Source organism: Kwoniella europaea, chromosome 1 (genome assembly GCF_036810445.1).
Source record: "Kwoniella europaea PYCC6329 chromosome 1, complete sequence".
Classification (NCBI taxonomy): Eukaryota; Fungi; Basidiomycota; class Tremellomycetes; order Tremellales; family Cryptococcaceae; genus Kwoniella; species Kwoniella europaea.
In genome coordinates this window covers 14,096,905-14,123,463 of record NC_089487.1, presented here as the reverse complement: position 1 = coordinate 14,123,463, position 26,559 = coordinate 14,096,905, and the positions used below count along the sequence as shown (strand labels likewise).

At 44.4% G+C, this 26,559-nt stretch overlaps 11 protein-coding genes across 11 annotated transcripts; 5 read left to right on the top strand and 6 right to left on the bottom strand.

Annotated features, from left to right (window-relative positions):
- Positions 1-61: 61 nt before the first annotated feature.
- On the bottom strand, positions 62-3,207 carry V865_005389 (uncharacterized protein; the record flags this gene model as incomplete). The annotated part of the gene is made up of 9 exons (XM_066229162.1): positions 62-261; positions 329-430; positions 515-607; positions 676-863; positions 933-973; positions 1,061-2,221; positions 2,293-2,694; positions 2,766-3,009; positions 3,107-3,207. 9 exons carry the CDS (start codon positions 3,205-3,207, stop codon positions 62-64), a joined length of 2,532 nt encoding a protein of 843 aa, XP_066085259.1.
- A 565-nt stretch (positions 3,208-3,772) lies between these two features.
- On the bottom strand, positions 3,773-4,603 carry V865_005388 (uncharacterized protein; the record flags this gene model as incomplete). The annotated part of the gene is made up of 5 exons (XM_066229161.1): positions 3,773-3,830; positions 3,893-3,976; positions 4,029-4,097; positions 4,170-4,350; positions 4,495-4,603. The coding sequence occupies 5 exons, from the start codon at positions 4,601-4,603 to the stop codon at positions 3,773-3,775; spliced, it is 501 nt and encodes a 166-aa protein (XP_066085258.1).
- An 852-nt stretch (positions 4,604-5,455) lies between these two features.
- V865_005387 (uncharacterized protein) lies at positions 5,456-9,285 on the top strand (the record flags this gene model as incomplete). Its single annotated transcript, XM_066229160.1, has 10 exons — positions 5,456-6,091; positions 6,145-6,301; positions 6,357-6,521; positions 6,569-7,032; positions 7,091-7,183; positions 7,234-7,349; positions 7,414-7,727; positions 7,802-8,125; positions 8,190-8,767; positions 8,824-9,285. 10 exons carry the CDS (start codon positions 5,456-5,458, stop codon positions 9,283-9,285), a joined length of 3,309 nt encoding a protein of 1,102 aa, XP_066085257.1.
- Positions 9,286-10,117: 832 nt separating this feature from the next.
- Positions 10,118-11,478, top strand: V865_005386 (uncharacterized protein; the record flags this gene model as incomplete). Its single annotated transcript, XM_066229159.1, has 5 exons — positions 10,118-10,198; positions 10,277-10,516; positions 10,612-11,087; positions 11,160-11,256; positions 11,329-11,478. The coding sequence occupies 5 exons, from the start codon at positions 10,118-10,120 to the stop codon at positions 11,476-11,478; spliced, it is 1,044 nt and encodes a 347-aa protein (XP_066085256.1).
- A 704-nt stretch (positions 11,479-12,182) lies between these two features.
- V865_005385 (uncharacterized protein) lies at positions 12,183-13,937 on the top strand (the record flags this gene model as incomplete). Its single annotated transcript, XM_066229158.1, has 10 exons — positions 12,183-12,500; positions 12,580-12,815; positions 12,885-12,898; positions 12,967-13,051; positions 13,116-13,154; positions 13,214-13,240; positions 13,312-13,377; positions 13,431-13,518; positions 13,582-13,626; positions 13,701-13,937. The coding sequence occupies 10 exons, from the start codon at positions 12,183-12,185 to the stop codon at positions 13,935-13,937; spliced, it is 1,155 nt and encodes a 384-aa protein (XP_066085255.1).
- A 332-nt stretch (positions 13,938-14,269) lies between these two features.
- Positions 14,270-15,149, bottom strand: V865_005384 (ribose 5-phosphate isomerase; the record flags this gene model as incomplete). The annotated part of the gene is made up of 3 exons (XM_066229157.1): positions 14,270-14,541; positions 14,673-14,909; positions 15,128-15,149. The coding sequence occupies 3 exons, from the start codon at positions 15,147-15,149 to the stop codon at positions 14,270-14,272; spliced, it is 531 nt and encodes a 176-aa protein (XP_066085254.1).
- A 579-nt stretch (positions 15,150-15,728) lies between these two features.
- V865_005383 (dihydroxyacetone kinase) lies at positions 15,729-18,110 on the top strand (the record flags this gene model as incomplete). Its single annotated transcript, XM_066229156.1, has 7 exons — positions 15,729-16,047; positions 16,141-16,296; positions 16,386-16,585; positions 16,709-16,907; positions 17,036-17,332; positions 17,406-17,491; positions 17,565-18,110. The coding sequence occupies 7 exons, from the start codon at positions 15,729-15,731 to the stop codon at positions 18,108-18,110; spliced, it is 1,803 nt and encodes a 600-aa protein (XP_066085253.1).
- Positions 18,111-18,407: 297 nt separating this feature from the next.
- V865_005382 (uncharacterized protein) lies at positions 18,408-20,205 on the bottom strand (the record flags this gene model as incomplete). The annotated part of the gene is made up of 5 exons (XM_066229155.1): positions 18,408-18,450; positions 18,582-19,083; positions 19,241-19,418; positions 19,477-19,586; positions 19,839-20,205. 5 exons carry the CDS (start codon positions 20,203-20,205, stop codon positions 18,408-18,410), a joined length of 1,200 nt encoding a protein of 399 aa, XP_066085252.1.
- A 798-nt stretch (positions 20,206-21,003) lies between these two features.
- Positions 21,004-22,777, bottom strand: V865_005381 (uncharacterized protein; the record flags this gene model as incomplete). Its single annotated transcript, XM_066229154.1, has 5 exons — positions 21,004-21,294; positions 21,415-21,511; positions 21,578-21,872; positions 21,944-22,041; positions 22,158-22,777. The coding sequence occupies 5 exons, from the start codon at positions 22,775-22,777 to the stop codon at positions 21,004-21,006; spliced, it is 1,401 nt and encodes a 466-aa protein (XP_066085251.1).
- Positions 22,778-23,093: 316 nt separating this feature from the next.
- Positions 23,094-23,889, top strand: V865_005380 (54S ribosomal protein L27, mitochondrial; the record flags this gene model as incomplete). The annotated part of the gene is made up of 3 exons (XM_066229153.1): positions 23,094-23,169; positions 23,243-23,344; positions 23,531-23,889. The coding sequence occupies 3 exons, from the start codon at positions 23,094-23,096 to the stop codon at positions 23,887-23,889; spliced, it is 537 nt and encodes a 178-aa protein (XP_066085250.1).
- A 351-nt stretch (positions 23,890-24,240) lies between these two features.
- Positions 24,241-26,511, bottom strand: V865_005379 (uncharacterized protein; the record flags this gene model as incomplete). The annotated part of the gene is made up of 8 exons (XM_066229152.1): positions 24,241-24,377; positions 24,561-24,747; positions 24,812-24,879; positions 24,963-25,091; positions 25,160-25,292; positions 25,450-26,253; positions 26,321-26,338; positions 26,419-26,511. 8 exons carry the CDS (start codon positions 26,509-26,511, stop codon positions 24,241-24,243), a joined length of 1,569 nt encoding a protein of 522 aa, XP_066085249.1.
- Positions 26,512-26,559: the final 48 nt, after the last annotated feature.

Below are 26,559 nucleotides of genomic sequence, written 5' to 3'. Positions count from 1 at the left end.
TACTATACAGCCTCATCGTTTTCTGCCATCAATTCCCTTTCTAACTAGCAACCTTCCTCAGCTACACTTTCCCAGCGCTCCCTGGAGTCCCATCACTCTCACTCCTCTTCAAAATCCCAAACCCACTACTCCCGCTCGTCTCACCTATCCCATAGCCCGCACTGGACGCTAAGAGTCTTTCCAGATCTAGGGTGTCGGCAGGTGCGAATGACATGTTCTGCACGGTGTATCCTGACATCAGGTCGGCTAACCATAGTGGTGCTGTGAGAGTCCGATGCAAAATGGTCAGCCTCTATTATCTGCTCCATATATCGGTTATGTCACTTACTAGGTCCAGAAGCCGATAGCGAACTTCCCCTTTCGCTCTTTGCTATAGATTCTCTCAGGGAAGTCTCAGTATGTGCAGCAACATTTGATGGATGTTCAGGATCTGTCAAAAGGTCATGCATTAGTTTAACAAGTCGAAGAATCAGGTTTGGGACAGTGATCATAGATCAGTGACAACTCAACTCACCCGTTGTAAACCTCTTCAACAACCCCGTGTCAGGCAAGGATATGAAAGTTTTCTTATTGGCCCTTCTCGAAGTCGACCTTGGCGATCCGGAACCTACATCTCGCGATGCCCAGATCAGTCTTCGGCCATTTCACACGATCATGTAGCATCATAACACTCACGCTTCTCTAATATCTGAGCGACATATCCCGCTCCTGCCCAATAATCTTCCATCCGCTGAATGGCATTTAGCAAAGCTTGGAAATTCTGCTTTGCCATCGAAAGCATCAATACGTCCGTCGCGCTGGTCTGTGATGTCGGATCGGAGGATGATATAGATAGTGAGCGCATCTCGTAGATGAAAGCCATGCTATTCAAATGGATCTCGCCGTTAGCATCGTTTGCCAGATCATCCATTGCAACGGAGATATACACTCACGCTCCGACAAATAAGGGTTGAGTAAGGTAGGGTGTCGATGTCTGTGAACGTGGTTATATCTGTACGTCAGTTTATGTCCCACTTTCTTAGTCTGCTGGGGAATGTAAGGATAAGAAACTACCACCTACATAACTTTTTGAATCTACCAAATCTGCAAATACCATACACTCGCAAATCTGTCTTGACGAAGCCAAACTTAACTTCACATTTCTATCCATCGACTTGTTCAACGGTGTCTCAGTCCCACTTGGACTCTTTAACAATTCAGGATGATATACCAAAGCTAACACAGCATTTGCCCAAAGATGTAACGACAGATACGTCCCGCCGTGTCCTCTATTGTGTTGATGTTTGAAGTTATCCGCCGACCATTTGAGTGATTCAGGTAAATTCGAGTAGAATTGGATTAGACGGATTTTCAAATCTGCTAATAATTCAGGTAATGGTTCGACAGAACTGACCAACGTTCGCGATTTACCTCTTCGTCCATTGAGCACATTCGAAATTCTTCCGCAAATTATCATCAGTTTGACTAGCTGGACGAAAGGGACTGGTTCAAGAGGTTCGACGGGTAAAGTAGGTAAATTTCTGGATGGATCAGGAAAAAAATCTTCATCGGTCGGTAAAGGAATTTCGATGATATCTTCAGGTATAGAAGCGGGTCTACCAGTTGCAAAAGCTATGATTCGATCCGTAACAAACATGGACCAAAATAGTAATCTCGTTCGTACCATATGAGCAGGCGATTCGTATAATTCCGACACTTCATGTATACCCAGATCGATAGCCATCCGAATGGCCATTCCTGAGAATTGCCACAATCCACTTTCACTATTTTGTCCATAATTGCTCCACGCCAAGAAAAGTAGACCTGTCGCAACGTCGTAAGTCGGTAGATGTAAGAGTGGAATCACGAGTTCCTGCGCCTTCGCGATGAATGGAGCAGCAGCCGTAGTAGGATCTTTCTGAGAGAATCTAGCTCCTAAGGCGCTTATGCAACATGCGAGAAATTGAGACATCGTACCTGTCTCCAAACGCTCTAGCATCCGTTGATGACTTGTTGAAGGGAAGTGCTGAGAACAATGTTTGAAAAATAGAGCTAGTAGCGGTTGAAATACGTGTAAATGAGGCATGCCATGTTCGTCGAACAAGTCGGAGGAAGGTGTGACATATGCCGAGGGCGATTCTTCTTCAGCTGGTTGGGGAGCTGCTAAAGGTGATTGAGCAGAACGACGTTGAAGTTTGAGGGATATTCGATTGACTCCAGGATGTATGGCTGTTGAGCCGGACTATTGAGAGATGAGAGATATGAGAATTGGCCCGTTTGCACCTGTTACTACATGATAGGAGGGTCACTTACACACCGATAATAAAACAATTCCAAATCCTTATCCTCCCCCGGATTTCCATTGATAAAAGCCATCTGGTCCTCTAATGCATTTGCCAACCTGAGATCAGCAGAGGGTGACCAATCGGTAGGTAATGTCAATCCCAGATCAGTCATTGTAGTGGGATTTGAGGTCGAAGGTAACATCGCCGATGCTAGTGGTGGCTGCATCGCCTGTGTTTGGGTTTGTGACTGAGACTGTGTTTGTGAGAAATCCGTTATACCCATGGACGGATTAACATTGCCATTGCCATTGCCGTTGGTGGGTAGACCGAAATCTGTCGGCCAGACGTAATTACTAGTACTATTTGCAAGGTTCCATAGGTCGTTCGGATCAGCAGTAAAGGAATTTGAAAAACTCGTATCCTGTTGAGTCTGTACATGTACAGTGCATTATGCATTAGCTTTACTTTCACACACACGATGGAGTGAAAAGCAGCACTCACATCATCCGCTATAACTCCTTCACCACTGATTTTCTCTTTTGCCCTAGCCTCCTCCATCTGCTTCTTAGTTCTCTTCTTCGCCCTCGATGTGGGCCATTCACACTTCACTTGAGCTTTCGTACATCCCTCGCAAGTCGGTTTCACCCCATTACACCTTATCCTCTTGGACCGACAGTAAAAACATGCTAGTTGTACTCGGGTAGGCTCGGAAGATGATTCACGTCGATTACGCTTCTTCGTACTTCTGTCATCCCATGATATATGTGTCAGTGCATGACTGAGGAGAGGGATCGTGGATGATATGGATTGACGGAATAAGATGAAACGCTCTAGAAACTTACGAAGGAGGTGACGAGGGTCCCGCTTCCTGTTCTGGATCTGGTTGAAGCTGCTCGATATTGTAATTGAATTGGGCGTTACTACTACTACTTGCGTAGTCCATACTCTGGATGCTCGACTGGTCCATCGCAAGTAGTGGTGATCCAATGATAGGGACGATGGATGATGTTCAATGTGTAATGTTTGATATAAATCAACAGATCAGGTTGTAGGTCGCCGTCATGTGGGGGATGGGATGAATCGGGTAAATCCCTCCGAACAACCAGAAATCACGTTATCCCACTGCATTCTATATCTATGCGGAATCACTCTTGGCATTCATGGGACATCAGATATCTTGCTTATGCTCATTTTGCAATGCAATGCTTTGTTTCACATAGATGATTCATGAATTTGACGTGGTTCGTCTCTCTTTCTAAATTTAAGATGGATTCAATTCTGTTTACATGAAAGGAAGAATGGAGAAGAAAAGCAAAATGGGTTTCATCGAGTACGAATATATATATCCTACCCTGTTCTCTGACTCTCACTCTCGGAAATTGGTATAAGGAAAAAGCTATAGTACAAAGGGAAGGAAGTCTGATATCGCCATGAGAGAAGAGAGCGAGTTATCGGCTAAGGCGGTACATTGATGTCAGCACGAATGAACATACATGCCCAGACAAGACTTACTCTTCAGCCCATTCGTTCTCTTTTCGGATTTGTTCTTCCTCCTCGGGAGTGAAGCTGAAAGTAGATTATTATCAGCATAACTCGACGCCATAAGGGAAAAGGAAAAGAAGACCTACTCATTGGTGATGTTGAAGAGTTTTCTAATCTCCTCAGGGGTCTTACCTTTGATCATGTTGGCGACAGTCTTACAACCAACATCGCTATTCACTTATATCAGCCTGATTCTTCCTGTAAAAACGATTGATGATTCACAGAAGAGGTTTGATGTCGAGATAATTAGCAGCGAGGATGATCTCAAAGAGCATCTCTTGGTCGACTTGGCTAGTGAATTTTTTTAATTGATCGCGTCAGCTCTGAATCACTTTCACTCTACTTTCCTGATCATACACTCACATCCATCTTGCATCCCATTCACCGATCTCACTAGTCTTTCTTCTCGAGTCATCCGCATCGCTCGAGTCGGCAGCTGGGAGAGGCTCGTTCTTGTGATGATCGCAGTATTCGAGGATCTTGGTGAGCACCGAGGAAGAGACGTTGGGAAGTGGGATAGCTTGTCCTTCTTGTTCCCCGAGGTCTGTGCGTCGATTTTTTCACATCGCATCAACATCAGCTTGCATTGCATCAGACCAGGCAGTTCAGTCTCGATACCAGATGGAAGATGGTATGAAGCAATGCGGGGGGATGAGAGTTGCGGGACGATGACTATAGATGAACCCACCCTCCATCATTGACTTGATCATAGCTGATCTCTCGGCGACGATCTTTTCTACGGTGAATTGCTCATCGTCGGAGGTTTGAAGGATGACTTTTTGCTTGTTGTCTGACATGTTGACTGAGTTGTCGTCTGATCAAGGCCGTATCTCGATTGTCAAGTGTATAAGAGGGATGGAGTTGAAGATGGATGATGAGGATGGAAGAATGACGAGAACAAGGTTGAGTAATGATGAGTAGGTGTACTCGAGTAGCTGTGTAGGTGAGTGAGTGAGTGAGTGTAGGTTGAAGGTCAGGCGGAGTTGAGCGGGTATCTCCGTTGTTTCCCTGTGATTTCCGGAATGTGGCACTACACCTCAGGCCCTGATGGAACGCATCTGAATCATTACTGTCCTGGCACAGTGCGTATAGTCATACTGTGTATATGCATATATGTATATATGTATATATTCCAGCGTCTTGTCTCACTTGGACCGTCTTCCCTCCTCAGCACATATATATATATATATCCCCTCATCCTTATCCTCATGCTCATCCTCATCGCCGTACAACCTATACGCCACTTGACATTAATTTCCATACAGTGACGGTGACAGAACAAGGTCAGGTACTGTGGCCCTTACTCGAGTAAATAACCCCTGCGTCAAACCTCCACTTCTGATCCCAACTGTATCTGCCGGTCATTTTACGTCTTCGTCTTCGTCTTCTCTCGCCTCTCGTTGGCAACACATCTCACTCCGAATCTCCTCTATCCCGTACACGAAAGACAACCTGTTCCGCCAATCGAATAGGAACCAGATGGATGGCTCTGAGGGGTGACTAGAGAGAGAAAATAACCGATGGTGCATTAAGTTTAAACAGACGGATCCATTTTATTGATTTGTCATTTAGCAAAATAATTATCTAGAAGAATTATTCCGATCACATTCCTCAGGTCAATAGGAATAGATACAAACCCAAACACCAACATGTCGAATCAGAATAAGAACAATCTACCACCATGGTATAGTGGTGGGAATGAACCTGCATCAGGATGGATACCTAGTTGGAATCACGTATCTATGGATTCTTCCAACTCAACTAACTCACAACAAACTCAACCGTCCTATCAACCTCAGGAGAACCCCCATTGGTATCCTGGTCAATTAGAAACGCCCACACCGGAGTCGGACCCTACCCGTGGAGATCCAGCACCTTCTCGACCACCTGTCCGAGATCCCTCTGAGAGACAACAACAAAAGCGACATGAACAACTGCGGCAATCACAATATTATGATCAAGCTTTCTCACGCCCTCCATCCGCTAACACGGCGCCTGAGTCTCAGTTTCAACAAACCCCACGCTCATCATCCACCATGCCCTCACCTAGGATTAGCTCGGTGACCACCCAGGCCACACCCACCAAGACAGACTTCACCGAAGCCGGTCCCAGCGGGTCGTCGAAGCAGACGGGTAGAAAAGGAGGGGCAGGGCCGTTAGGAAAGAAGAGAAAGAGGAAGTCTCAAGCTGCAGCAGAAGTTGATGATCAATTGGCACCTTCGCCTTCGGAAGCCGATAAGGATAAGGAGAAAAGAACGAAAACGGGTAGAGCGTGCGATGCTTGTGTAAGCGAATTTATTATCATTCATGTGCCTAAGCTGAATAACATGACCACTAGCGAACTAAGAAGATTCGTTGCGATATCCTCCCATCGGGTGATGCTCCCTCTGGATTGGACTCTCAGCCAATCTGTGCTCACTGTAAACAGAGCAATCTAGAATGTACTTTCTTTTTACCAATTACAGAGACAAGATTTAAGAAGAAACGTCAGACTGGTGAGTATCACGCATCATCCAGGACTCAGTTCCAGGCTGATCGTTTCTGACATAGCGGATAAACTTCAAGCTCCCCCGGCAGATACACAGACACTATCCAACGGTGTCGTCACGAGCGGTTCGTCCATGCAGAATCAAGGAAGTCCCGATACATACGACTATGAGAATATGGGTGGCGGAGCGACAAAGTCAAATGATAGAAGTGGTGGAAGAGTGGAAGGTGAGTTTGCCGTAATGATATCTATCATGCTGACTGTCGATCCCCAGGTCCGACATCGATCGCATTTCTTCTACATACTACCATCCCTACCATCCCTTCCGAAGCGTTCGATCTTCGCCATCACAACTCATGGGAAGTACTTGAAGATGGCAATGGTGTGATCCGAGTAAACGCCCCTCCTTCCGCTCCTTTACACGCAGATGCCGACCCATCCGACCCCACACGAGCTCATAATCGACTCAACAAACCTATCTTATCGGGTCAAACGATGTCTCTTCTGGTCAATGCATATTTCAGCGAAGTAGCCCCTTTATTCCCCATCGTTTCCAGAGCTGAATTCGCAGCCAAGACCACTCCAAGTCCACTTATGCTATATTCGATTTGTGGACTGGGAGCTACTAGGAGACAGTTTCCCAGGGAGATATTTGCTGGTGTGAGGGGGGTGATCAATGGGTTACTTAGAAGTAATGATATTTTGAGTGATGCTAAATTTGAGAATGTACAAGCGTTAGTGAGTACGAAAGTGCCCAAGTGGCTAAGATGAACGGGTGCTGATAAGTTATGGATAGCTTTTGCTGGCTCAAGTAGGAGATCTACATGCTCAACCTACAGCTGCCACTGCCAGTGCTTCCCTGATACGTACAGGTGCAGCGATCCGTATGGTAAGTCGATCTCAGACGCACTCTGTCATGTGTGGCTTACCATAATGTAGGCACAAGATCTAGGATTACATCGAGAATCAGCATTGCGTGCGCAAGGGCCGCAGGATCTGGCGTACGTGGAACTCAGGAGGAGAGTATGGGCGACATGCGTTATCATGGATAGATGGTGAGTCACGTCTCTCCCTTTATACGCAACTGGATCAATTCGTCGGCTTATACCTCTTGATTAGGTATGGGGCAGCATTAGGCATACCGCTGTTGATCGATTTACTAGATTGCGATGTCCTCCTACCGGCGCCCTACGCCATATCAAGCTTGACCGAACCATCTGAATGGCCACTGGAACCCGACTTCATGGCTCTCTCGGAACATCTCAAATTGTCGATCCTCATTGGGAGAGTATTGAAGATGATATACTCACCTACAGGGTTGAAACATGCCACCGATGCGCAATTAGCAGGATTGGTTAGCGATATGGAGAAATGGAAGGAACAGTTACCTGAAGAACTACAGTTTCAAGGCAAAGAGAGCTCGCATGTGGCGGGTGAGTTGAAATTGATTCGATCATAGTTCAAAGAGTACAGAATGTTGATTGTCCTACTGTTCTCTACTCAACAGGCCTACTTCACTTAGGCTACACCGCATTGCAGTTCCTATTCTGGCGTGTATTCATGCGAATCACCTACTCTTGTCCCCCCCACTTGACATTCTGCGTCGAGGTTTCGCACTGGTCGAAAATGATAGCTTGGTCAAGAGACGCCCTGGAATGGCTAGATGCCAATGACGATGCCCTCGACACACTCTTCGTCTTTCCTTATGCTGCGACAAGCTGTGCGCTCATCCAGTATCATACCTGGGCGAGAAGGGGGGATAGCGCGGCGCTCGACACACTCAAGTTAGTAAAGGAAACAGCAACGAGGTGGGAACATGCCGTACAACCTGGTAAGTTGACTTTAGCTCAATGTATCGTTCGAGACCTTTCAACTCATCATATTGCCCGTCATAGATCAAATGTCGATTCGTCGTAAGACCTGCGAGACAATGACACTACTATACGAAGCTGCCCTTAAGACCGATCCCGATAGTCAAGAGAATCGAATGGCACATAAATTACCTGCTAATCCCACTGCGGGAGTCATACCTAGACAAGGTGGATTTAGTAAATTACAGTTTAAGAAGGACGAAAGTATGAAAGGTGGTGGAGTGTTCGTAGCGGAAAGTGAGAAAGAACGAAATCTTAGTGGACTCAACCGGGGAGATGTGGTACTCTCATCGGACATTGATTCGGAGCAAGCTCAGGATCTACAGGATCAGGCTCATGATCGAGTTCAAACGCATGATGCACAAATTGCCAAGGCGGATGTACTAGCAGATCAACAGGCTTCTGAAGGACCACACCAGGATGTATCTCAAGCAAAGGATGCCAGTGGACAGGATGTCCTTCAAATTATGCCTAAAGGATCTTACAATGTCAATCCGCTCATCAACCAAGATGGATCTTATAGCAATACCAGTATGAATCTCAATCAGTCCGATGAAGGTGGAATGGCTTTAGGTAGAGGGATGATGGATATTACCAGACAGGTGAGTGATATGATGTCCACGATGGAGAGAATTATGTTGATGAGTTTATTTGGTAGGCTCAACAATATCCTATGCCAAATTATCCTACACAACCTGACGAATTGCAAGAATACCATTTTCAACAAATACCAGGATCGGGTGGTCAAGGAGGTAAACCTGAACAACCTGACACGAAAATTCAAACTCAAACTCAGCATCATCATCATCAGATGTATGGTGGACCAGGACACGGACACGGACAGGAGCCTGGTTCTGCGCCGCAGTATCATTCGGATTTACCTCATGAACCACATAACAATAACAAGACGAATGGATATTCCAATGCCAACCCTTACCATTCCAGTCAACAAGGACAAGGTCATACAGGTCCACCCGATAACAATAATAACAGCAGCGGTAATTTCGACCCATCCTTTTTGGATTCTTTACCTGTTAGTACATTTGATTGGGAATCCTGGACGAATTACTTTGATAAGTTCTTACCTGCTGCGAATCAGAATTTTGAGACTATGCAGTGATCCAGTGATCCAGTGATCGCTTACCACGTTGATCGAGAAGAAAAGGAATTCTTTGTGGGCTGGTTCTAGCCATATGACATTGGAAGAGAACAAAGTGGGAAAGATATCTGTGTTTGATCGATTGTCTATTTGGTAAGCAAACGTTATAATTCATTTTTGCGTTCAGGTTACAAATATATGTATATATATATAATATATATAATATATTCACAACAATGTTTACATTTTCATCTTTATGATTGAATAGGTGAAGAACTGATATTATAAATGGATATTACTCTACATGTATCTCAATCACTCATGTCCTCATCTAGTAAACTGACACTCGCAGCTGACGACCGCACCTACAACACCTGTATACGCGGGAGAGTGGCAGCTCACTCGAAAGGATGCATGGTCCTCACGTGGCTCGGTTTCCTCGGTAAAAGCGGACCGCTAAATCGCCCAATACATCCATGAATCCTTTCAGGAACAAGCTGTTTTATTTTATCTATCCATTCCGGATAGATACTTCCATCGCGTCGGTCCTGTTTTTTTTACTTTCGTCTTGTTGATAATTCCGAGGATATCACTATGGTTCCCTTCGACGTATGGTCGAATGTCGTAATGGCAATGCAAATGCAAAGAGTCAAGGTCAAGTGCAATCGGACTTGTTAGCCGAATGCGAAAGACCAAGAGATGGGAAGAGTAACTTACCTCCTGAGTAGACTTTCATATAAAGAGCGACAAGAAAATAAAATAGAAAAGATTCATCAAACTTTCGATAATACCAAGATACTCTGTCTACTCTCATTATCACTTATCTCATAACATACACTAGGGACTAATCAAAATGGTCGACGCTACTACCAACGGATCTTCTTCCTCCAACGTAGTCTTAATTACCGGTGCAGCAGGATGGTTAGGTGGTATTGTAAGTTCTTTCCACTGCGTCGGTTGAGTAGGGTTGGTATGAGCTAATTGATCATCTAATCTTGATCTGATCCGATAGCTTGCCTCTGAACTTCTTTCCGACCCCAAAACACCCAATGTCAAATTGATCTTAGCCGATATCGTTGAACCCAAAGCTCCTAAGGGCGCTCAGCACGCTTTGACCTTTAAAGCTGATTTGACAAACCCCGAATCAATCTCTACCCTCTATGATACTGAATTCGGTACGCCAGATACTGTTTACTGTTTCCATGGTATTATGAGTAGGGGAAGTGAAGATAATTTCGATTTGGGTTTGAAGGTGGGTCGATATTTCCTAACTAATCCATCCCCATCGCCTCACCTTACCGATGTTTCGTATTGTTACAAAGGCTGACGCTTGATACGAAACTACAGGTCAACATCGATTCAATCCGATACATGCTCGAAGCAGCCCGTCAACGAAAGACAGCTTCCGGTGAATTGATCAAATTCATCTTCACCTCTTCCTTGGCAGTATACGGTGGACCCCTCCCCCACGTCGTTGATATCCACACCATCGCTACTCCCGAAGGAGCCTATGGAATGGGTAAACTCTCTTCTGAATTATTGGTCAATGAATATTCCAGAAGAGGTTTTGTCGACGGTAGAATCCTCAGATTACCCACCATCGTCGTTCGACCTGGTGTACCTTCCGCTGCTACCTCGGCATTCATCAGTGGTATTATCAGAGAGCCCCTCCATGGAGTAGAAGCCATCTGCCCAGTGGGTGATGGATTCGATTCACCAGAATTGGAATTGGCTGCTTGGGTCGCTTCTCCAGAGATTACAATACAGAACTTTGTTATCGCCAAACATATTCCAAAGGAAAAGTTTTTGCCTCATACTAGAGTGTAAGTTTTGTCCAATACATATACACACATACGACAGGATAGAATAGTTGCTGATCATTACGGTATATACAGTGCCTACTTGCCTGGTTTCACTACCACTGTAAGAGAAGAACTCGAGGCTTTGGCTACTGTAGCTGGTAAAGATGCTTTGAAATTGGTTACTTTCAAGGTAAGTCACTAACATAAACCATACTTGCATTATTGGATAGTATGCTAATTCAATGATGATCACTTCATATAGGATGACCCAACTAACCGAAGAATCGTCTCATCATGGCCCGCTCGATTCGACAACGAATACCCATTATCACTTGGTTTCGTAGTGGATCAAGGTGGTATGGTACCTATCGTGCAGAGATTCAAGGATGCCGTTGAAGCTGGTCTTGCTTAAGTGCTTTTATGTATTGATCTGGTCATTCGGTAGTTCATCAGTTTATATGTATTCTTATCAATCTGGGATATACCAATGTGGAAATGCCGGCATTACTGTTCATTGCTACTTTATGATTACAGTATGCTGTACTCGTACGGTCTTACTGTTGCCAGTTCACCTATCCAAGCATAACACACGCAGTATACGCTATGTAAGAATACAGCCAGGCCAGCTATGGGTATTTACCATATTGCATGGGTTGCCATGAAAGTATGCAAGTAGGTTGTTCTATCTTTAGACCTGTCATACGTCATAATCACCCCGTGCCTTTTGTGTTTTAGGTGAAAAACCGTACGCTTGGACCTGCCAATCCCAACTTATTCACGTCATTTGATCAGATCATCATTCAACCTATCTACCAAGTTTTTTTTGATGATAGCTCAAAAGGCTGGATTTATCCACTATGTGTCTAGACGTCATAGCGAGTTGATTGAGTATAAGCATTCATGTGTATCATATCTACCATTAGAAGACCTTGGGCAATCCTTCTTCTTCTCTTTCCTTTCTCTTTTCAACGTTGACTTGACTCACCAAGCTAAGCTCGACTCAGCCCAATTCGAGTATACTGCTCCAAGTAGTACATCATAGAAGGAATCATCTCCTTCTTCCTCGGTACAACTCCTCAATAGTATCCAGTAGTTCATCCACACTACACATCCACCATGGCCTCACCAAGAGCCTCTGCCGAACCCACCTTGACGGAAAAACCTCGTCGATCATTCTTCGGCGGTAATCGCAACGCTGTCAAACAGCCCAATGCAACCGCTCCGGGTCCAGGTGTGGTGGGTCAAACGGAAGCTGGAGCTGGGTATCCTTCCCATACGGGAGGAAGGAGACAAGGTGGATTCGCTCATGATTTCAAGTTCGGTACTTGGATCAGATTACATGCCGTCGACCTAATCACAATGGCAGCGATGGGTGCGATCGGTTTGGGGGTTTATGAAGCTGATCCAGCACCCACAAGGAGTTTTCCAGTATTCGTGAGTTTTTTTATCCTCATTATAAACTACACTTCGATTGAAAACCCCTAGCTAATTCTGATGTACTGTATATGTATAGAACATAGACGGTTCAATCGCCTATCCAGAATTCGCTTACCCGCTTCGTAAGAACATTATACCCATCTACGCCGCAGCTCTCATAGCGTTCTTCGTACCATTCGTTTTCTTCGCCTTGTTCCAAATTAGAATCCGAAGTCTGAATGCGTTTCTGGGTACGACGATGGGTTTGTTGGAGAGCTTGATTACCGCGGCGGTGTTTCAGGTATTTCATAAATGGTTGATTGGTGGATTGAGGTGGGTCAAATCATACTTTGCTATACTATTGCAGACATATGGTGCTGACTTTCTACTTGATGATTGTAGACCTCATTTCCTCGGTATGTATTCAATGTCTCACAAATTTGAATAGTGTATAGCGGCTTACTTACCTCTTGCTCTGGGGTAGACGTCTGTAAACCTGATGTTTCGCAACTTGTTCAATCGGGCGATGGGTTCAGACAAATCATGTATACCAGGTCGATCTGTACAGGGTAAGCCGGGTCTGTGCATCAGCGCGAGAAGACGTGAATGTAACTGATTGTACGACGGATGTAGTGATCAAGATGAAATCAACGATTCGCTCGAAAGTTGGATGTGAGTTGTTTTGCTTATCCATTACATTCAGAAAGATAATTTAGCTGATAATAACATAGGTCCGGTCACTCTACTGCTGCTTTTGCGTGAGTCATCCCATCCCACTTGTTGATAAGTTTTACCATATCCTCTTTTTGCTGACCCTGTTCTTGTATAGCGGCTTCGTCTACCTCTTCTTCTACTTCAACGCTCAACTCAAAGTCATGTCCGATCATCGACCAGCGTGAGTATCTTTTTCTGCTCTCACCAGGTCTGATGCTAAATCGAGATGATTAGCTACTGGAAGATGATCCTCACTATCGCTCCTCTTCTCGGTGCAAGTCTGATAGCTGCTTCTTTGACTATTGACGAGTTTCACAATTGGGTAAGTGTCTCCCAGTTGTGTACATATAAACTATGTGCCAAGACTGATTTGATGCGATACTAGTGGGACTGTGTTGGTGGGGCGATCACTGGGAGCATCTGTGCAATCGTAAGTGTTTCATCACTCTCAGCGAGAAATGAGTCTATGATTAACTCTTGGCTGATCCGGTTCCACGGCTATAGATCGCATACCGAAAAACTTTCGCTGCGCTGTGGGACTTCAGATTCAATCACATCATCTTACCCAGATCGACCTCTTTGTTCCACCGCACAGCCGTTGATGGCGAAGTCAGTACTTCGAGATTCTCCTATACCCCTCAAGAGAGTATGGTCCAGAGACCTACGGCTGGTGAAGGTGGTTGGAGGAGGGATTGGGGCAGTGCCGGTGCACCGTCAGATGCTTCTGCCTTAATGGTATAAGGAGAGACTGGGCTGGAGTTGATCGAAATTTTCTTTTTCGATATTTACGTTAATTATTTACATTTACAATACATCTCACATTTCATATATCTTATGAATTGATTACCCAATGTGACGCTGCCTCATTACGTCGTTGTTGCGGTCTTTTTTTTCTCACCCAAGGAAGTTCCTCAGCCGGTGTTGTTTGGTCGAGTTGTATCATTGATCAATCAGTATGTCTCAATCTCGTCAGGTATTCTCTCTTTGTAACTCAATGCAACAAAGCCATATCTCCATAACTCATAGACACATTTTCGAGTACGTACAATGCAGATTGATCACACTAAATTGGCTTAGCTACATCCACCAGGTACAGCCTCATACTCGAACCCATCATAGTCATGTATAGTCTTCACTTTTTCATTTGATGCACTTTCAGGATCGAACGTGTGACCTAACCATTCGCCTACCAACTTCTTCGCTACTTCTATACCTATCACTCTCTGGCCGAGACAAAGTATCTGAGCGTTGTTGGATTTGATCAATCGCTCAACGGAGAAACTATCGTGGGCTACGGAGGCTCTGATACCTGGGACTTTGTTGGCGGAGATGGCTACGCCCATACCTATGGGTTAGAAAATATCAACGTAAGTATGATTGTTCATCTCAAGTATGACATAATCTGATCATTCACGGATGAAGGACAGAAGACCTGGTGGAAATGTGGGGGTGGTCAATGAGTCGAGATTGACTAACCCGTCCCGCAGACCAACAAACCCCTGTCAGCCTCTCCATTGATAATCTTCCTAGCAGCATCCACAGCAACATGGGGATAAGCAGTCTTGTCTATCTTCCCTTCTTCATTCTTGTGTACTCCAACATCGATGACTCCCTTGACTCGTTTGTCAGCTTCGAGGAGTGATTTCAAGGTGGACTTGTAGTCGTGTCCTGCGTCGTCGCATGCTAGGACTATGGTGTACGGTGGTTGGGACACTGAGAAGATTGAACGGTCAGCCTAGGATGAGTCGGAGGGAGGTGAAATCACTTACTGGTAGGGTTTGGTATGGAATACAAGAGATGTATGAGCTGATTTTACTCAATGAACAGTAACAAGAGTATTGCTAATGTAAATGATACTGGAATATTGCGAAATTCTTTTACCTCGAATCAAAAATAATCGAACAACTCGAACTCACTTGAGTTGGCTCAACTGAGATCAGATCCTTTCGTCATTCTCTGCTTCGGTAATGACCCATATGACTGGATGTCACCTCCACCACCATTAGACTGCCTCTAGCCATAACATAAACTTCATACGAATAAGATCGGACCGAGTAAAGTCATATGATTCCTTTCAACTCAGAATCATTCCGGCTCGAGATGGTCCGGAGGAATAATTGCGGAGAGATAAGATTACGAGTACGTACGCACGGTCCGGTTAACTCGGTTCCTGAGAATTACGAGTGATGGATGGGGCCGAATGATTTGGGACTTGGGCTGCTGTATGGAGGTATGTCATAGGATACGTTGTATGGGACATACATACAGTACCTGTATACCACTGGAAGTGGGAGTAAGATATAGGCGAGAAAGCATAATACTATAATCCAACCATCCCTCGTGGTACGCGGCAGAGAGAACCGGAATCATGATATGATACATACTACTTTATGACCTTCTTGACTGCTTCTTCTGAAATTTCAGTTTCTGATCAACATCCTCGTTTATATACTTCGAGTGAAAGGAGTCAAGTTCAACAGTAGTACTTCTATACTTGCATTGATCTTCATCACCGCCTGAGACATCTTCACGATGACAGATAGACACATTTTCCCCGATCACACCACCTTAGTATTTAGATCCCTTCGAGGTCTAGTAGCTTCCAACCCTTACCTCAACCTCATCCCATCCCTCAAGGTAGTCTATCGAGCAGATCATGATTCTTCCAAAGTCTCTTTGATCTGTGGAGGTGGATCCGGTCACGAACCCGGTACAGTTGGATTTGTGGGTAAAGGCTTGTTGTCTGCCAGTGTAGCGGGAGATGTATTTGCCAGTCCCAGTGCGAGGCAGGTCAATGCGGCGATCAAGATGGTCGGAAGTGAAAAGGGTGTTATATTGATCATCACCAACTGTGAGTGAAAGAACCTTTATCTCTGAGTATGATGTATGCAAAGGCCGTACGTGTGAAGTATCATGCTGATTTTCCATCTTGTGTATCCTATAGACACCGGTGATAACCTTCATTTCGGTTTGGCGAGACTTATGGCCCAATCTGCAGGAGCCAAGAACGTAGAGTTGGTGGTTGTCGGTGACGACGTATCCGTACCGAGATCAAGAGGGAAATATCTAGGTAGAAGATGTTTGGCAGGTATAACTTTGGGTGAGTATTTCATATTCAATTTCGCTCGCAACCTCAAAGGTAACAGGCATATTGATCAAGTTGTGTTTGTGTTTTTTCCCCAAAAACAGTGTGCAAAATAATGGGAGCAGGTTCAGAAGCCGACATGTCATTTGACGAATTGGTACCCCTCGGTCGATCATTGTCTTCAAATACCGCTTCCATAGCTGTTGCATTGGACCATTGTCACGTACCGGGTAGAAGTGGTGATGGCGATTGGCATATTGAAGAAGGCAGATGTGAGATTGGACTAGGGTTGCATAACGAGACTGTGAGTGGGATAGCTTAATTGCAAAAGCAGTTCACTTCGTCGTATTCCATCGACATAGATGTAATTCGCGTACCATGGTCTTCGGGAAAATTGAGCTGATGAATATATTGTACGAAATTTTAGGGAGTTTTCAACATTGCTCAACCAGGTCCTGAAGAACTAATCACCAAACTCCTCGACTTACTCCTCAAACAAGATGATCCCGAACGGTCGTTCGTGAAATTCAAGGATGGCGACGAACTTGTGTTGTTGGTAAACAATATGGGAGCGATGAGCGAGCTGGAAATGGGTGCCGTGGTAGATGAAGTGTTGGTACAACTTGGTAAGTCAATCGTCATATATCTACAGAGTAAACCATTATTTCCCTTTCTGAATGAAGTGACTCAACTTCGATCTGCTAATATAATAAGGATACCAAGCTAATTCGTATTTAACCCATACCCATCGTAGAATCTCGAAATATCATCCCCATCCGTATACTCCAAGGGCCATTCATGGGCTCAATGAACATGCCCGGTATCTCCCTCTCCCTACTCAACTTGACCAACGTCGCCGCCGAAAACTCGTTCGTATCTACCTCGAGACTTTTGGAATTGCTTGATGCACCTCACAACTCCCCCGCTTGGCCCGCAACTTCTCAGAGGTATCCCCTTCCCGAGGGTTTGAGGAACAGGAAGAGGGAAGATGCGTTTACGGAGGTGGAAGAGGAGAAAGAGGAGGTTTACACTGGAGGGGCCAAGTTGATCGGTGAGTACTCATCTCTTATACAGGCTTCAGGGACAAAAGTGACTGATAAATCTTTCCTCATCTTGTTCTTTAGTCGATCCAAAACCTATTCAACAAGCTATGAAAACCGCTGCTGAGAATATATTAGCCCTGGAACCCCAACTGACCAAATGGGATACCGTAAGCTACTTATCCACTTCTGATTTTGTGAATCATTCACTAATTCATTTTTGTGTTTTATCAATACGTACAGATCGTCGGTGACGGCGATTGCGGAGAGACCTGTGCCCTAGGTGCCAAAGGAGTTTTATCGGCCCTATCAAAAGGTCTAGGATCGAATGGAGATCTCGTAGAGCTCTTCCGAACCTTGACACAAGTCATTGACGATTCGATGGGTGGTACACTCGGAGCAATCTTCTCGATCTTCCTTGCGGGTCTTACAACCTCTCTGATCAAGCATGCTGAGGCGAATCCCGATGAAAAGGTCAACGAAGAATTTTTCGGTAAAGTTGTGAAAGAAGCTTTGGATACTTTACAACAGCGTACAGCAGCTAGAGTAGGACATCGTACAGTTATGGATTCTCTCATTCCTTTTGCCGAAACCCTCTCCAATCGAGGTAATTTACAGAATGCTGTAGAGGAATGTGTGAAAGGTGGTGAGAATACGATTAAACAGGAGGCTAAGATGGGAAGAGCGGCTTATGCTGGTACGGGTGCTGAGAGAGGTGAAATGCCTCCTGATCCTGGAGCGATGGCTTTTGTAGAAGTTATTAAAGCTATAGGCAAGGTATTCGCTTGATTAGGTAACAAATGCGGATTTCTGGCGTAGTTTCCAGGGATAGTGATTGGTTATTGTGGATCGTGTGGTGCTTGATGAGTTTATAGGAGTTGGTGACATTATCTCGATTTCTAGTTTAATTTATTCTGGTGTTTACAGTAATACTTTATGCAATATGACATATCAATCTGAACTTTCAATCCGACATGCTCACTGGACGACACAACATATTGATCGCAGAATAAACTCAATCCGTTATTCACTTGTATATGCATTATTGTTAATATTGATCGCAAAGTAGGTAGGTAGGTGTATCTATTAATCTGAAAATGATGATAATCTACGCATGAGGAGTTCGTATCTGCAACCGATGGATAATAGTCGTCAGCTTGGTACAAGAGATTCCCAAGATAAGGTATGGGGTATGACGAAAAGATCGATTACTTCCGAGTCTAAGCTTCTATGGTAGAGCGAACAAACCAATCCACTCACGTTAACATAGTAACAGCCGAATTCGGTACAGTCCTAACTAAATTTATTGATAAACCTCTATAAAAACCTCTCCAACCATCTTGGTTCTTTATCTGTAAGAACGTATATACCACTCCTCCTTTCTTGGGTTTGTGTATGATTTGCTTGTACCATGGTGGTTTTGGTAATTCAATTTTAGGTAATGGGTTTGGTATAGGATTATTTATCGATGGATGGGAATTGAAATTCGTCTGAGCATGGGGATGGGGAGGTTGATTTCCAGTAACTAAAGGTGAATATAATGGTGTAGCGGAGGTGGGCCCGGTAGGTATAGATTGAGGATGTAATCTACTTTTCCCACTTGTTGTTTCTGTGACAGTTGAAGAAGAAGATTTATGTATCTGTAATCTTGTTCTGAGGACCTCGTGAGGGTAGGTACATAATGAAGCTACCATCTTGGAGAATGCTGAACAGGCTAGGATGGTAGTGGGTGGTAAAGAGGAATGATCACCGTTATCTGAGTCTGCAGGAGAATTGAAGTGTCAGCTTCTATACCTATGCGATTGATCTGAGACACCCTCCGCTTCCAATTAACTTCTGCACGTGAGAAGACAATGTCTTTTCTCTGACATATCTGCTAGATAAATCACACATCCCCCTGAAATGAGACCATCACTCACCTGCCCATGACTTCGCCTTCTCATACAAAGGGAATTGTACCGCGACATGACTAACTCCCATTAACGAAGGTAATAAACCTTTATAAAACGCTCTAAATCCTTCTGTCCTATATATAGACCGTATAGCGCCTATTGTCGTGCGATACCGCGATGATGAGTCGGTCGTACCTGCTTGGGCCTATCATTCGGACACGGATATCAGCTAAGCTCTCGGGGAAGAGGTTATTGCAACTCACCATGAATCTGGTTTTCACCACCCATAGCGGATTGGTCATGATCGTCCCTGTAGCTCCCGCTGTCATAGCTGCGAAGATGTGGACAATGGCGGTGTTACCTTGTAATGGACCTGTGGGGGGTTGTTAAGTAAATTAGCAATCTTCAGCAGATGATATATGCCTTATCTCTCAACCTCAATTCCAATCCCATCCATCCTATTTGGCCGATCATTCCTCCTAAACCCGTCCAGACGTTCATACAGATTCACTGGCACTTGATTCTTAAATCTAATTCTTCTCTTATCTCACACTTGTATCCCACTTATCATCCTACACATGCTCCTCCTCTCGCTCAACCAACAGAGATACAGTTCAGTACTCACCATGACTGGCATTCCACACACCCGCCCTATCTTTGACCAAATCATACACCGTAAAATAAATCCCCCAAGTTGGCAGGTACCCCGCCAGTGTCGGTCCTAATCCTCTATAAAAACCTTTGGGACCTGAAGATTTCCATATCTTCGATATGATGATACTGACCGACTCGTAGCCTTCTGAACCTCTTGCGAAGTGTTGGGCTTGCAGACGGGTCTTGACGACGTCCAATGGACATGTAGTTATGGACGCGACTAGACCTGCACCTGCGCCTGCTATCATCGAGTGGAATTGGGGCGGGATATTAACATGGTTGTGGGGGAAAGGGAGGTGATCTCTATCTCTCTTGGAAGAAGAGGATGATGATGACATCGCTATGATAAGCATTAACATTATGTTAGCTATACGTATTGCACATATTGAGTGAAGGGCAAGAACGAGAGTATACCCACGATACACACGCCCCAGCGTCCTCAACGGATCGCCGGGCTCTTATAATCTATCGCCCACGCCCTCACTTTGGGCAAGGAAGAGAAAGACGTGATGTTCGTCTTTGTCTGTTGGGCCTATTGATTATATATCTATATTTTTTCCTGTTCTATTTCACTCTGATAAGCCAGTGATTGGTTGTTCTAATCCCAGAAGCAGTATCAAGGGTATTGTTGGTGATATCTTGATATGTCGATATGGGTATCAAAGTGATAGACTCTATAGAAGCAAGCAACAGTCGGAACTTGAGTAAGAATGATAAAGAACAACGGAGACCATGCAGACCGACGTAGGATAAGGGTATAAGGGCGAACTTGATCCAATGCGCATTGTTGCTAATGATTCAAAGAAACGCCAATCAAACCTTATTACGCATACCAAAACACCAATATCCTAATCATCATTACAACCGCATCTACACCAGACCTGTATTTCGTAATGCGAATTACAATTCTGGATGCAGAAGGGCTACATGGGGTCTCCCGATCTACGTTTTTCGCTACCAATAAGTTACTTTCGTTGACTTATTTTCTATGGTTACATGCACGGATGAAAATACATAGCTATCCGTGAATATTACAGATATCTCCAAACACGAATACTGTATCAGTCAAGTAGAAGACTTCTATAACGAATGAGTATTAGAGCATACGCGCGTATGACGAGACGTCCCAAATCTGATCAATCAAAAGTGATCTTCTGACCTGATCCCTCAACGATACCCACGTTCTCCCTCTTGGCCATAGCCAACGCAGCACCGGGTCTAGGTCGTCCAGTGACCTCCCATTTCTTACCCCTCTTATCATTCTTCTTCTCCGCAGGTCCACCTTCTGTTGTACCATCCTGCTCATCACCAACAGAGGTCTCACCAGCCGCAGGGGCAGAATCATAGAATTTCCTGGGTTTATCACCTATAGGAAGTTTCGGTTTGGATTTACCTCCACTTCGTTTGGCAGCTTCTTCCGATGCGAACTGCAATGACTAGAGTGTCAGTAAAGTCTCTCACCAGTTGTATGACAGGACCATAATGATCCTTTCTTCTGCACGGAGGTGATTATTGTAATGACAGTGGACAGTATTGACAACACTCACCTCGACGGTCAATCGTCTTCCATCGAAATAATGGTTCTTCCTATTCGCCAAAGCGACTTTGGCATGACGTACGGAGATGAAATCAAGGAACGCGAACCTATCAAAGAAGAAGAGATATCGTTAGCTACGTCCGAGGCTACAAATCAGTCGTATCTTAGCTTACCCTTTACATCGTCCAGTATCTTCGAACGCTCCCAGTCTGACTTTCTTCAATCCACTCTTTTTCCCTCCCCGCTCACCAATCGCTTCCAAAACTTCCTGCTCTTCTGAAGGATGTTCTCTCTCGACCGCATTCTCCTCGATCTGATCCCTTATAGCCAACTCGGTAGCGTCGAACGGCAGATTGCCCATGTACAAGGAAGACGTTTCAGGTCGACGCGAGGACGAACCGAGATCTTCAGCTTTGGTAGATAGAGGTTTGGGTGTTCGAGCATTGGGTGTAGGTGCATGGTCATCTCCTAAAGGTTGTGAAGACAGAACAGGTTAGTATATCAAAAAAGCTCTATGAATTAGCAGACACTGGACATACCCTTCTTGATCAACACTTTCCTACCCTCGAAGAACTTCTCACTCAAGCCTACAGCCAAAGCTTGTAATTCTGGAGTTTTGAAATCGACATATGCAAAACTAGAAACACAGAATCATGAGATGTACCTAATCAGCTCACATGATCACATGAGAAGGAAGAAGACGATATTGCGTTTGTTATAGACCTAATGATTATAACGTTGAGTTTCACCCACCCTTTGTTCTGTGCAAAACCTTCTCTTGAATTCTCCTTAGGCATATTAATCCTTGTTATCGCCCCATTACCAGCTCCTCCAGCTTCGGTAATGTTCTTTTCGAAGAATTCAGTGAGCGAATCAACGGTAGTTTTGAACGATAAATTTCCAATCCAAATTGAATTTTGTCTTTTCCCACTTCCACCACTCGCTATACCATCCTGCTTCGTATCTTCACCTTCACCTTCTTCCTTCTCTTTTGAAAGTTTATCAGGTTTCTCATATTCCCTTTTGACCACTTCTACCTCTTCACCCCTTTTAACTTTCTTACGTTGAGCTCGAAGTTCTGCTTTTGATAAGGGTGCTGCAGCCGATACGTCAATTTCCAGCTCTTCTCCCTCTGGTACGACCCTCTTTCGTTTCTTGGACGATTCGGCGTCTCCCTCCGTACCTTCTATCGTACCATCTATCTGAGCTGGGACATCGGCCGGAAGTTCAGTGACGTCTGTAGTCGAGGTCAAAGTCGAAGCCTTGGCTGCTAACTTGGCTGCTTTCCTTGCATCCCTGGCAGCTTGCTGTTCGGGCGTCCTACCTGATTTCTTGGATATTTTCGATGATGAGGACGATGGTTCTCCTGACATTGTGCTGGATTTACTTGGATGTCTCATCAGTCTATGTATGTATGGGATATGTATATATATATACCTTGTTGATGCATCGACCGCATAGCGAGTGGACCTGATGTTCAACTGAAATTCTTGGATAAAATGAGAATAAATAACCATCCAAAAATATCCGACTGACCCGCTGTTTTCTATTTCTTCGAGACCTTGAGATTTCAAGAGATGGTCAGTTACCTGGTGTTCGGCCGCTTGTACCATAGGCATATCTTATACATGACTTGGACAATACGGCTTTAAAAAATACTGCATACCAACATCCCCACATACTCATACAATGCTTGGTCTCACCCGTCCAGCCATATCATCGTCCTTCTCAGAGCTCGGATCTCAGTTATTCGCTGGACCATCCAGTAAGTCCACCTCATATTCACATCCCAAGTCTTTCGTCTCTTAACTTTTACTGATCCCGATATATCTTGACAGGTTTGGCGAACCAAGTTCGATTCGCATCGAAAGCTGCAGGTGGTAAATCGAGGAATGGAAGGGAATCTTCAGGTAAGAGATTAGGAGTGAAGAGGTTTGGAGGTCAGTTATTCTCTATTCACCGCACAAAGCAGAAAATACATCATGTTTGAATATATCATCATCATTGTCAATTGTCAGCTAACGAATATGACTTGTCTTTTCTTTACTTCTCTATCATAACAAATCGCACCACTTTCCTGACATAACGACCTTCCTTGTACTCAAACCTATTTTGCACCTCAACAGACCAATACGTACCGCCCGGTTCCATCCTAATCCGTCAAAGAGGCCAAACCTTCCTCCCAGGGCAGAACGTCGCCCAAGGTAAAGATTTCACTCTATACGCCGTTCAACCAGGATATGTAAAATTCTATCAACATCACTTACCTTATCCTCATTTATCGAGACCTGATCAACCTGGTCCTCAAAACCTCGCACCAGTGAAGAGACCAAGGCAGTTAAAGCAGTTCGTAGGGATTGTAGCTGATAGAGAAGAGAGATTACCTCGTGATGAGTTGAGTAGAGGGAGAGAAAGGAGGTTTTGGGGTTGGCCTAAGGAGAATGCCGAGGTGGTAAGGCAAGAAGGAGAAGTAGCTTCTTTATAGGATCTAAGATGCATTCAGTGTTGCATATAATCGTGAACCTTGTCAAGTATTCCTATACTTTTGACATACAAGTAAAAACGCAGTGATGATAAAAATAAAATCAACATTGCAATGGATGACAGCAGGTAACGTTACTGATAATACCAAATGCATTTATATTTAACGCAAGAAAAGCAAGCAAGCAATCTATAATGACCTATATCCACCTAATCCTGATACTGAATCATCTTCAAAATAAAACCAATCGTCCATCTCCTTCTGAAAATCTGTATTTTTCCACGTACATCACTAAACACTATACTGTCAGGTCGATTACCCATATCGATATATACCACTTACTCTACCTCATCCTCACCACCCAGGCAAATTCCTGAAGTGTTTCACTTCTATAGCTTCCTGGGAGTATGATCGGGGTTGCATATGTTCCCAGATTGGGTCTACGTCAGGACCGTCCAAGTCTCCTGCACCGTCCCAACCCCAACACCAGACTATAGGAACACGAATATGAACGTCATCAGCATCAGGTGGCATGTAAATCGGAATGACGATATCGCAAGGGGAAGAGATACAAAGGTATAAGAGTGGTAGTGAGTGGACAGTCAGATGATGTTAAGAGTGGATTAAATAAGAAGCTGATCATCAGGCAAGCAGATATATGAACTGAAACTCACCATACTCTGGTCCTGGTATGAATGTCATTTCATCCTCTTCCTCTGGTGTGAACAATCTATCATGAGGACCGTACCAACTCCTATCTTGAGGATCTGTATGAGGATCATCCGGTAATCCACCGATTCGTTTGTACCCTCTGATGGCAGTCAAGTTTCGTCTTTCAGGATGGATGATATCGTATACTTTCTGTTTAATCATTACAATTGTCAGGATTGACCTTAAGCACACGACAGGATTGGAGCGGACTAACCTTATCATAAGCTAGCTTGACTCGAGGTACCATGATGATCCTACCGTACCCAGCATTGAAATAATCATCTGCACGAATTTACACATTCCAGTGTCAGCTTGATGTCCTGCATGGTATTTGCGGACCACAAGGAAAGGATAGCTGCACTCACTGCAGATAAGAGAACATTCCGAGGCCGAACATTCACCATCGGGTAATCTAGCCATTCTGAACTTGACATGTGGTGGGTGATAGAACGGTGCTGGATCCAAGACGGCTACACCATTCCAACATGATTGGACTGAAGTGATGACCATGAGGTATCAGCCTAGGTATAGGTACTCTGAATTGAAAAACAACAATACTCACCCTGAATAGGAAGATGTCTTTGGAATCTATGGTTGGATTCGGTATGGTGGAAGACCTGCTCAAAAGGTGCATTCTCAAGTGCCGTACCGTTGATATCTCTTGCTACCCAATTATCGTAGAAAACGGGGGCACCCTGGCAGATGGACCAAGGTTAGCATCATTCAATATATCCAATATTCATGAACCAAACTCCCTTCTCTGACAAACATCATCACTCTCCCCAACTTTCCTTTGGCCCATACCACTCATCTCACCCATGATACATCAATCAAACCAAATGTTTTACTCACAATGTCATCATGATACATATAATCCGCCGCACAAGTAATACCCGCATTTTGTCTTCTAGATTGCCATATCAATTCCAACAAGTCATCCACACAGGGTAAGATATCATTCATGAAGACGATCGAATCGAATACCTCTCCTTCGTTATCTCTAAGTTCGTGGAGGGGTACCATAGCGGCATTTCTTACTTCCGCTAGATATTCAATACGATGATTAAATTGACCTCTTGTTCTCATCGAAGTTCTAATTATAATTCTCAACCCCACGGTCCTAGCTAGCGAATCGAATATCTTGAGTAGAGCTTTGGTCTGATCGTTTGAACCATTTTCGTAAATCGATACGAAAACATTATGATATCCCAATATAGCTGCTGCTCTAAACAACGTTGCGAAAAGGTCCGGTATGACATCGAAAGAGTTGTATAAGTTGATAGCGAAGAAATATTTATGTTGTTGACTTGATAAATCCCTTTTAATATTTTCCATTTTCCTTTGATGAGGCATGAGTTGATCTGCATCTTTGGATCCACCAAATAATCTAGCCAGGAAACTACCCGAATTAGACCATGATTTTTTGAAACCGAAAAGCGGGAGATAACGTTCTTTGGCCTGTTCGACGTAGATCTGTTGAGGATGTCGAAGACATTCTTTTGTATGGTGTGCTGATAACGTACCGACCAATTGTAAGATGTGTAATCGCTGTTGTAAGGATGGTAAAGTGATTTGAGATCTTTGGAGTCTTGATGAGCCGGAGATAGCGTTTGGTCGAAGATTCTTGGATCCACTGCCACGCCATTCTGTACCGGACTATGTCAAGTGATTAGTACACTACTTATGTGAGGAGCAGTGAAGATGATGATGGGATGAAGCTCACGTCTCCACGTCGTAGTAGCTATATCAGATCAGTGGAGAAGTCAGCATCAGCATCATTTCTACTTATATTGGTCAGAGTAGATAGAGATGGAGACCAACCGAAGCTACTAGTAATCCCACCAGTATACCGACCAGCAAAGACCCCGCTGAAGGTAGCTTACGTCCTAGCGATAGTGATCCGACGGGCTTCATCGTGATCGGCTACCGATACTTTCGTGGGAAGTGAAAGAAGGGGGTAAA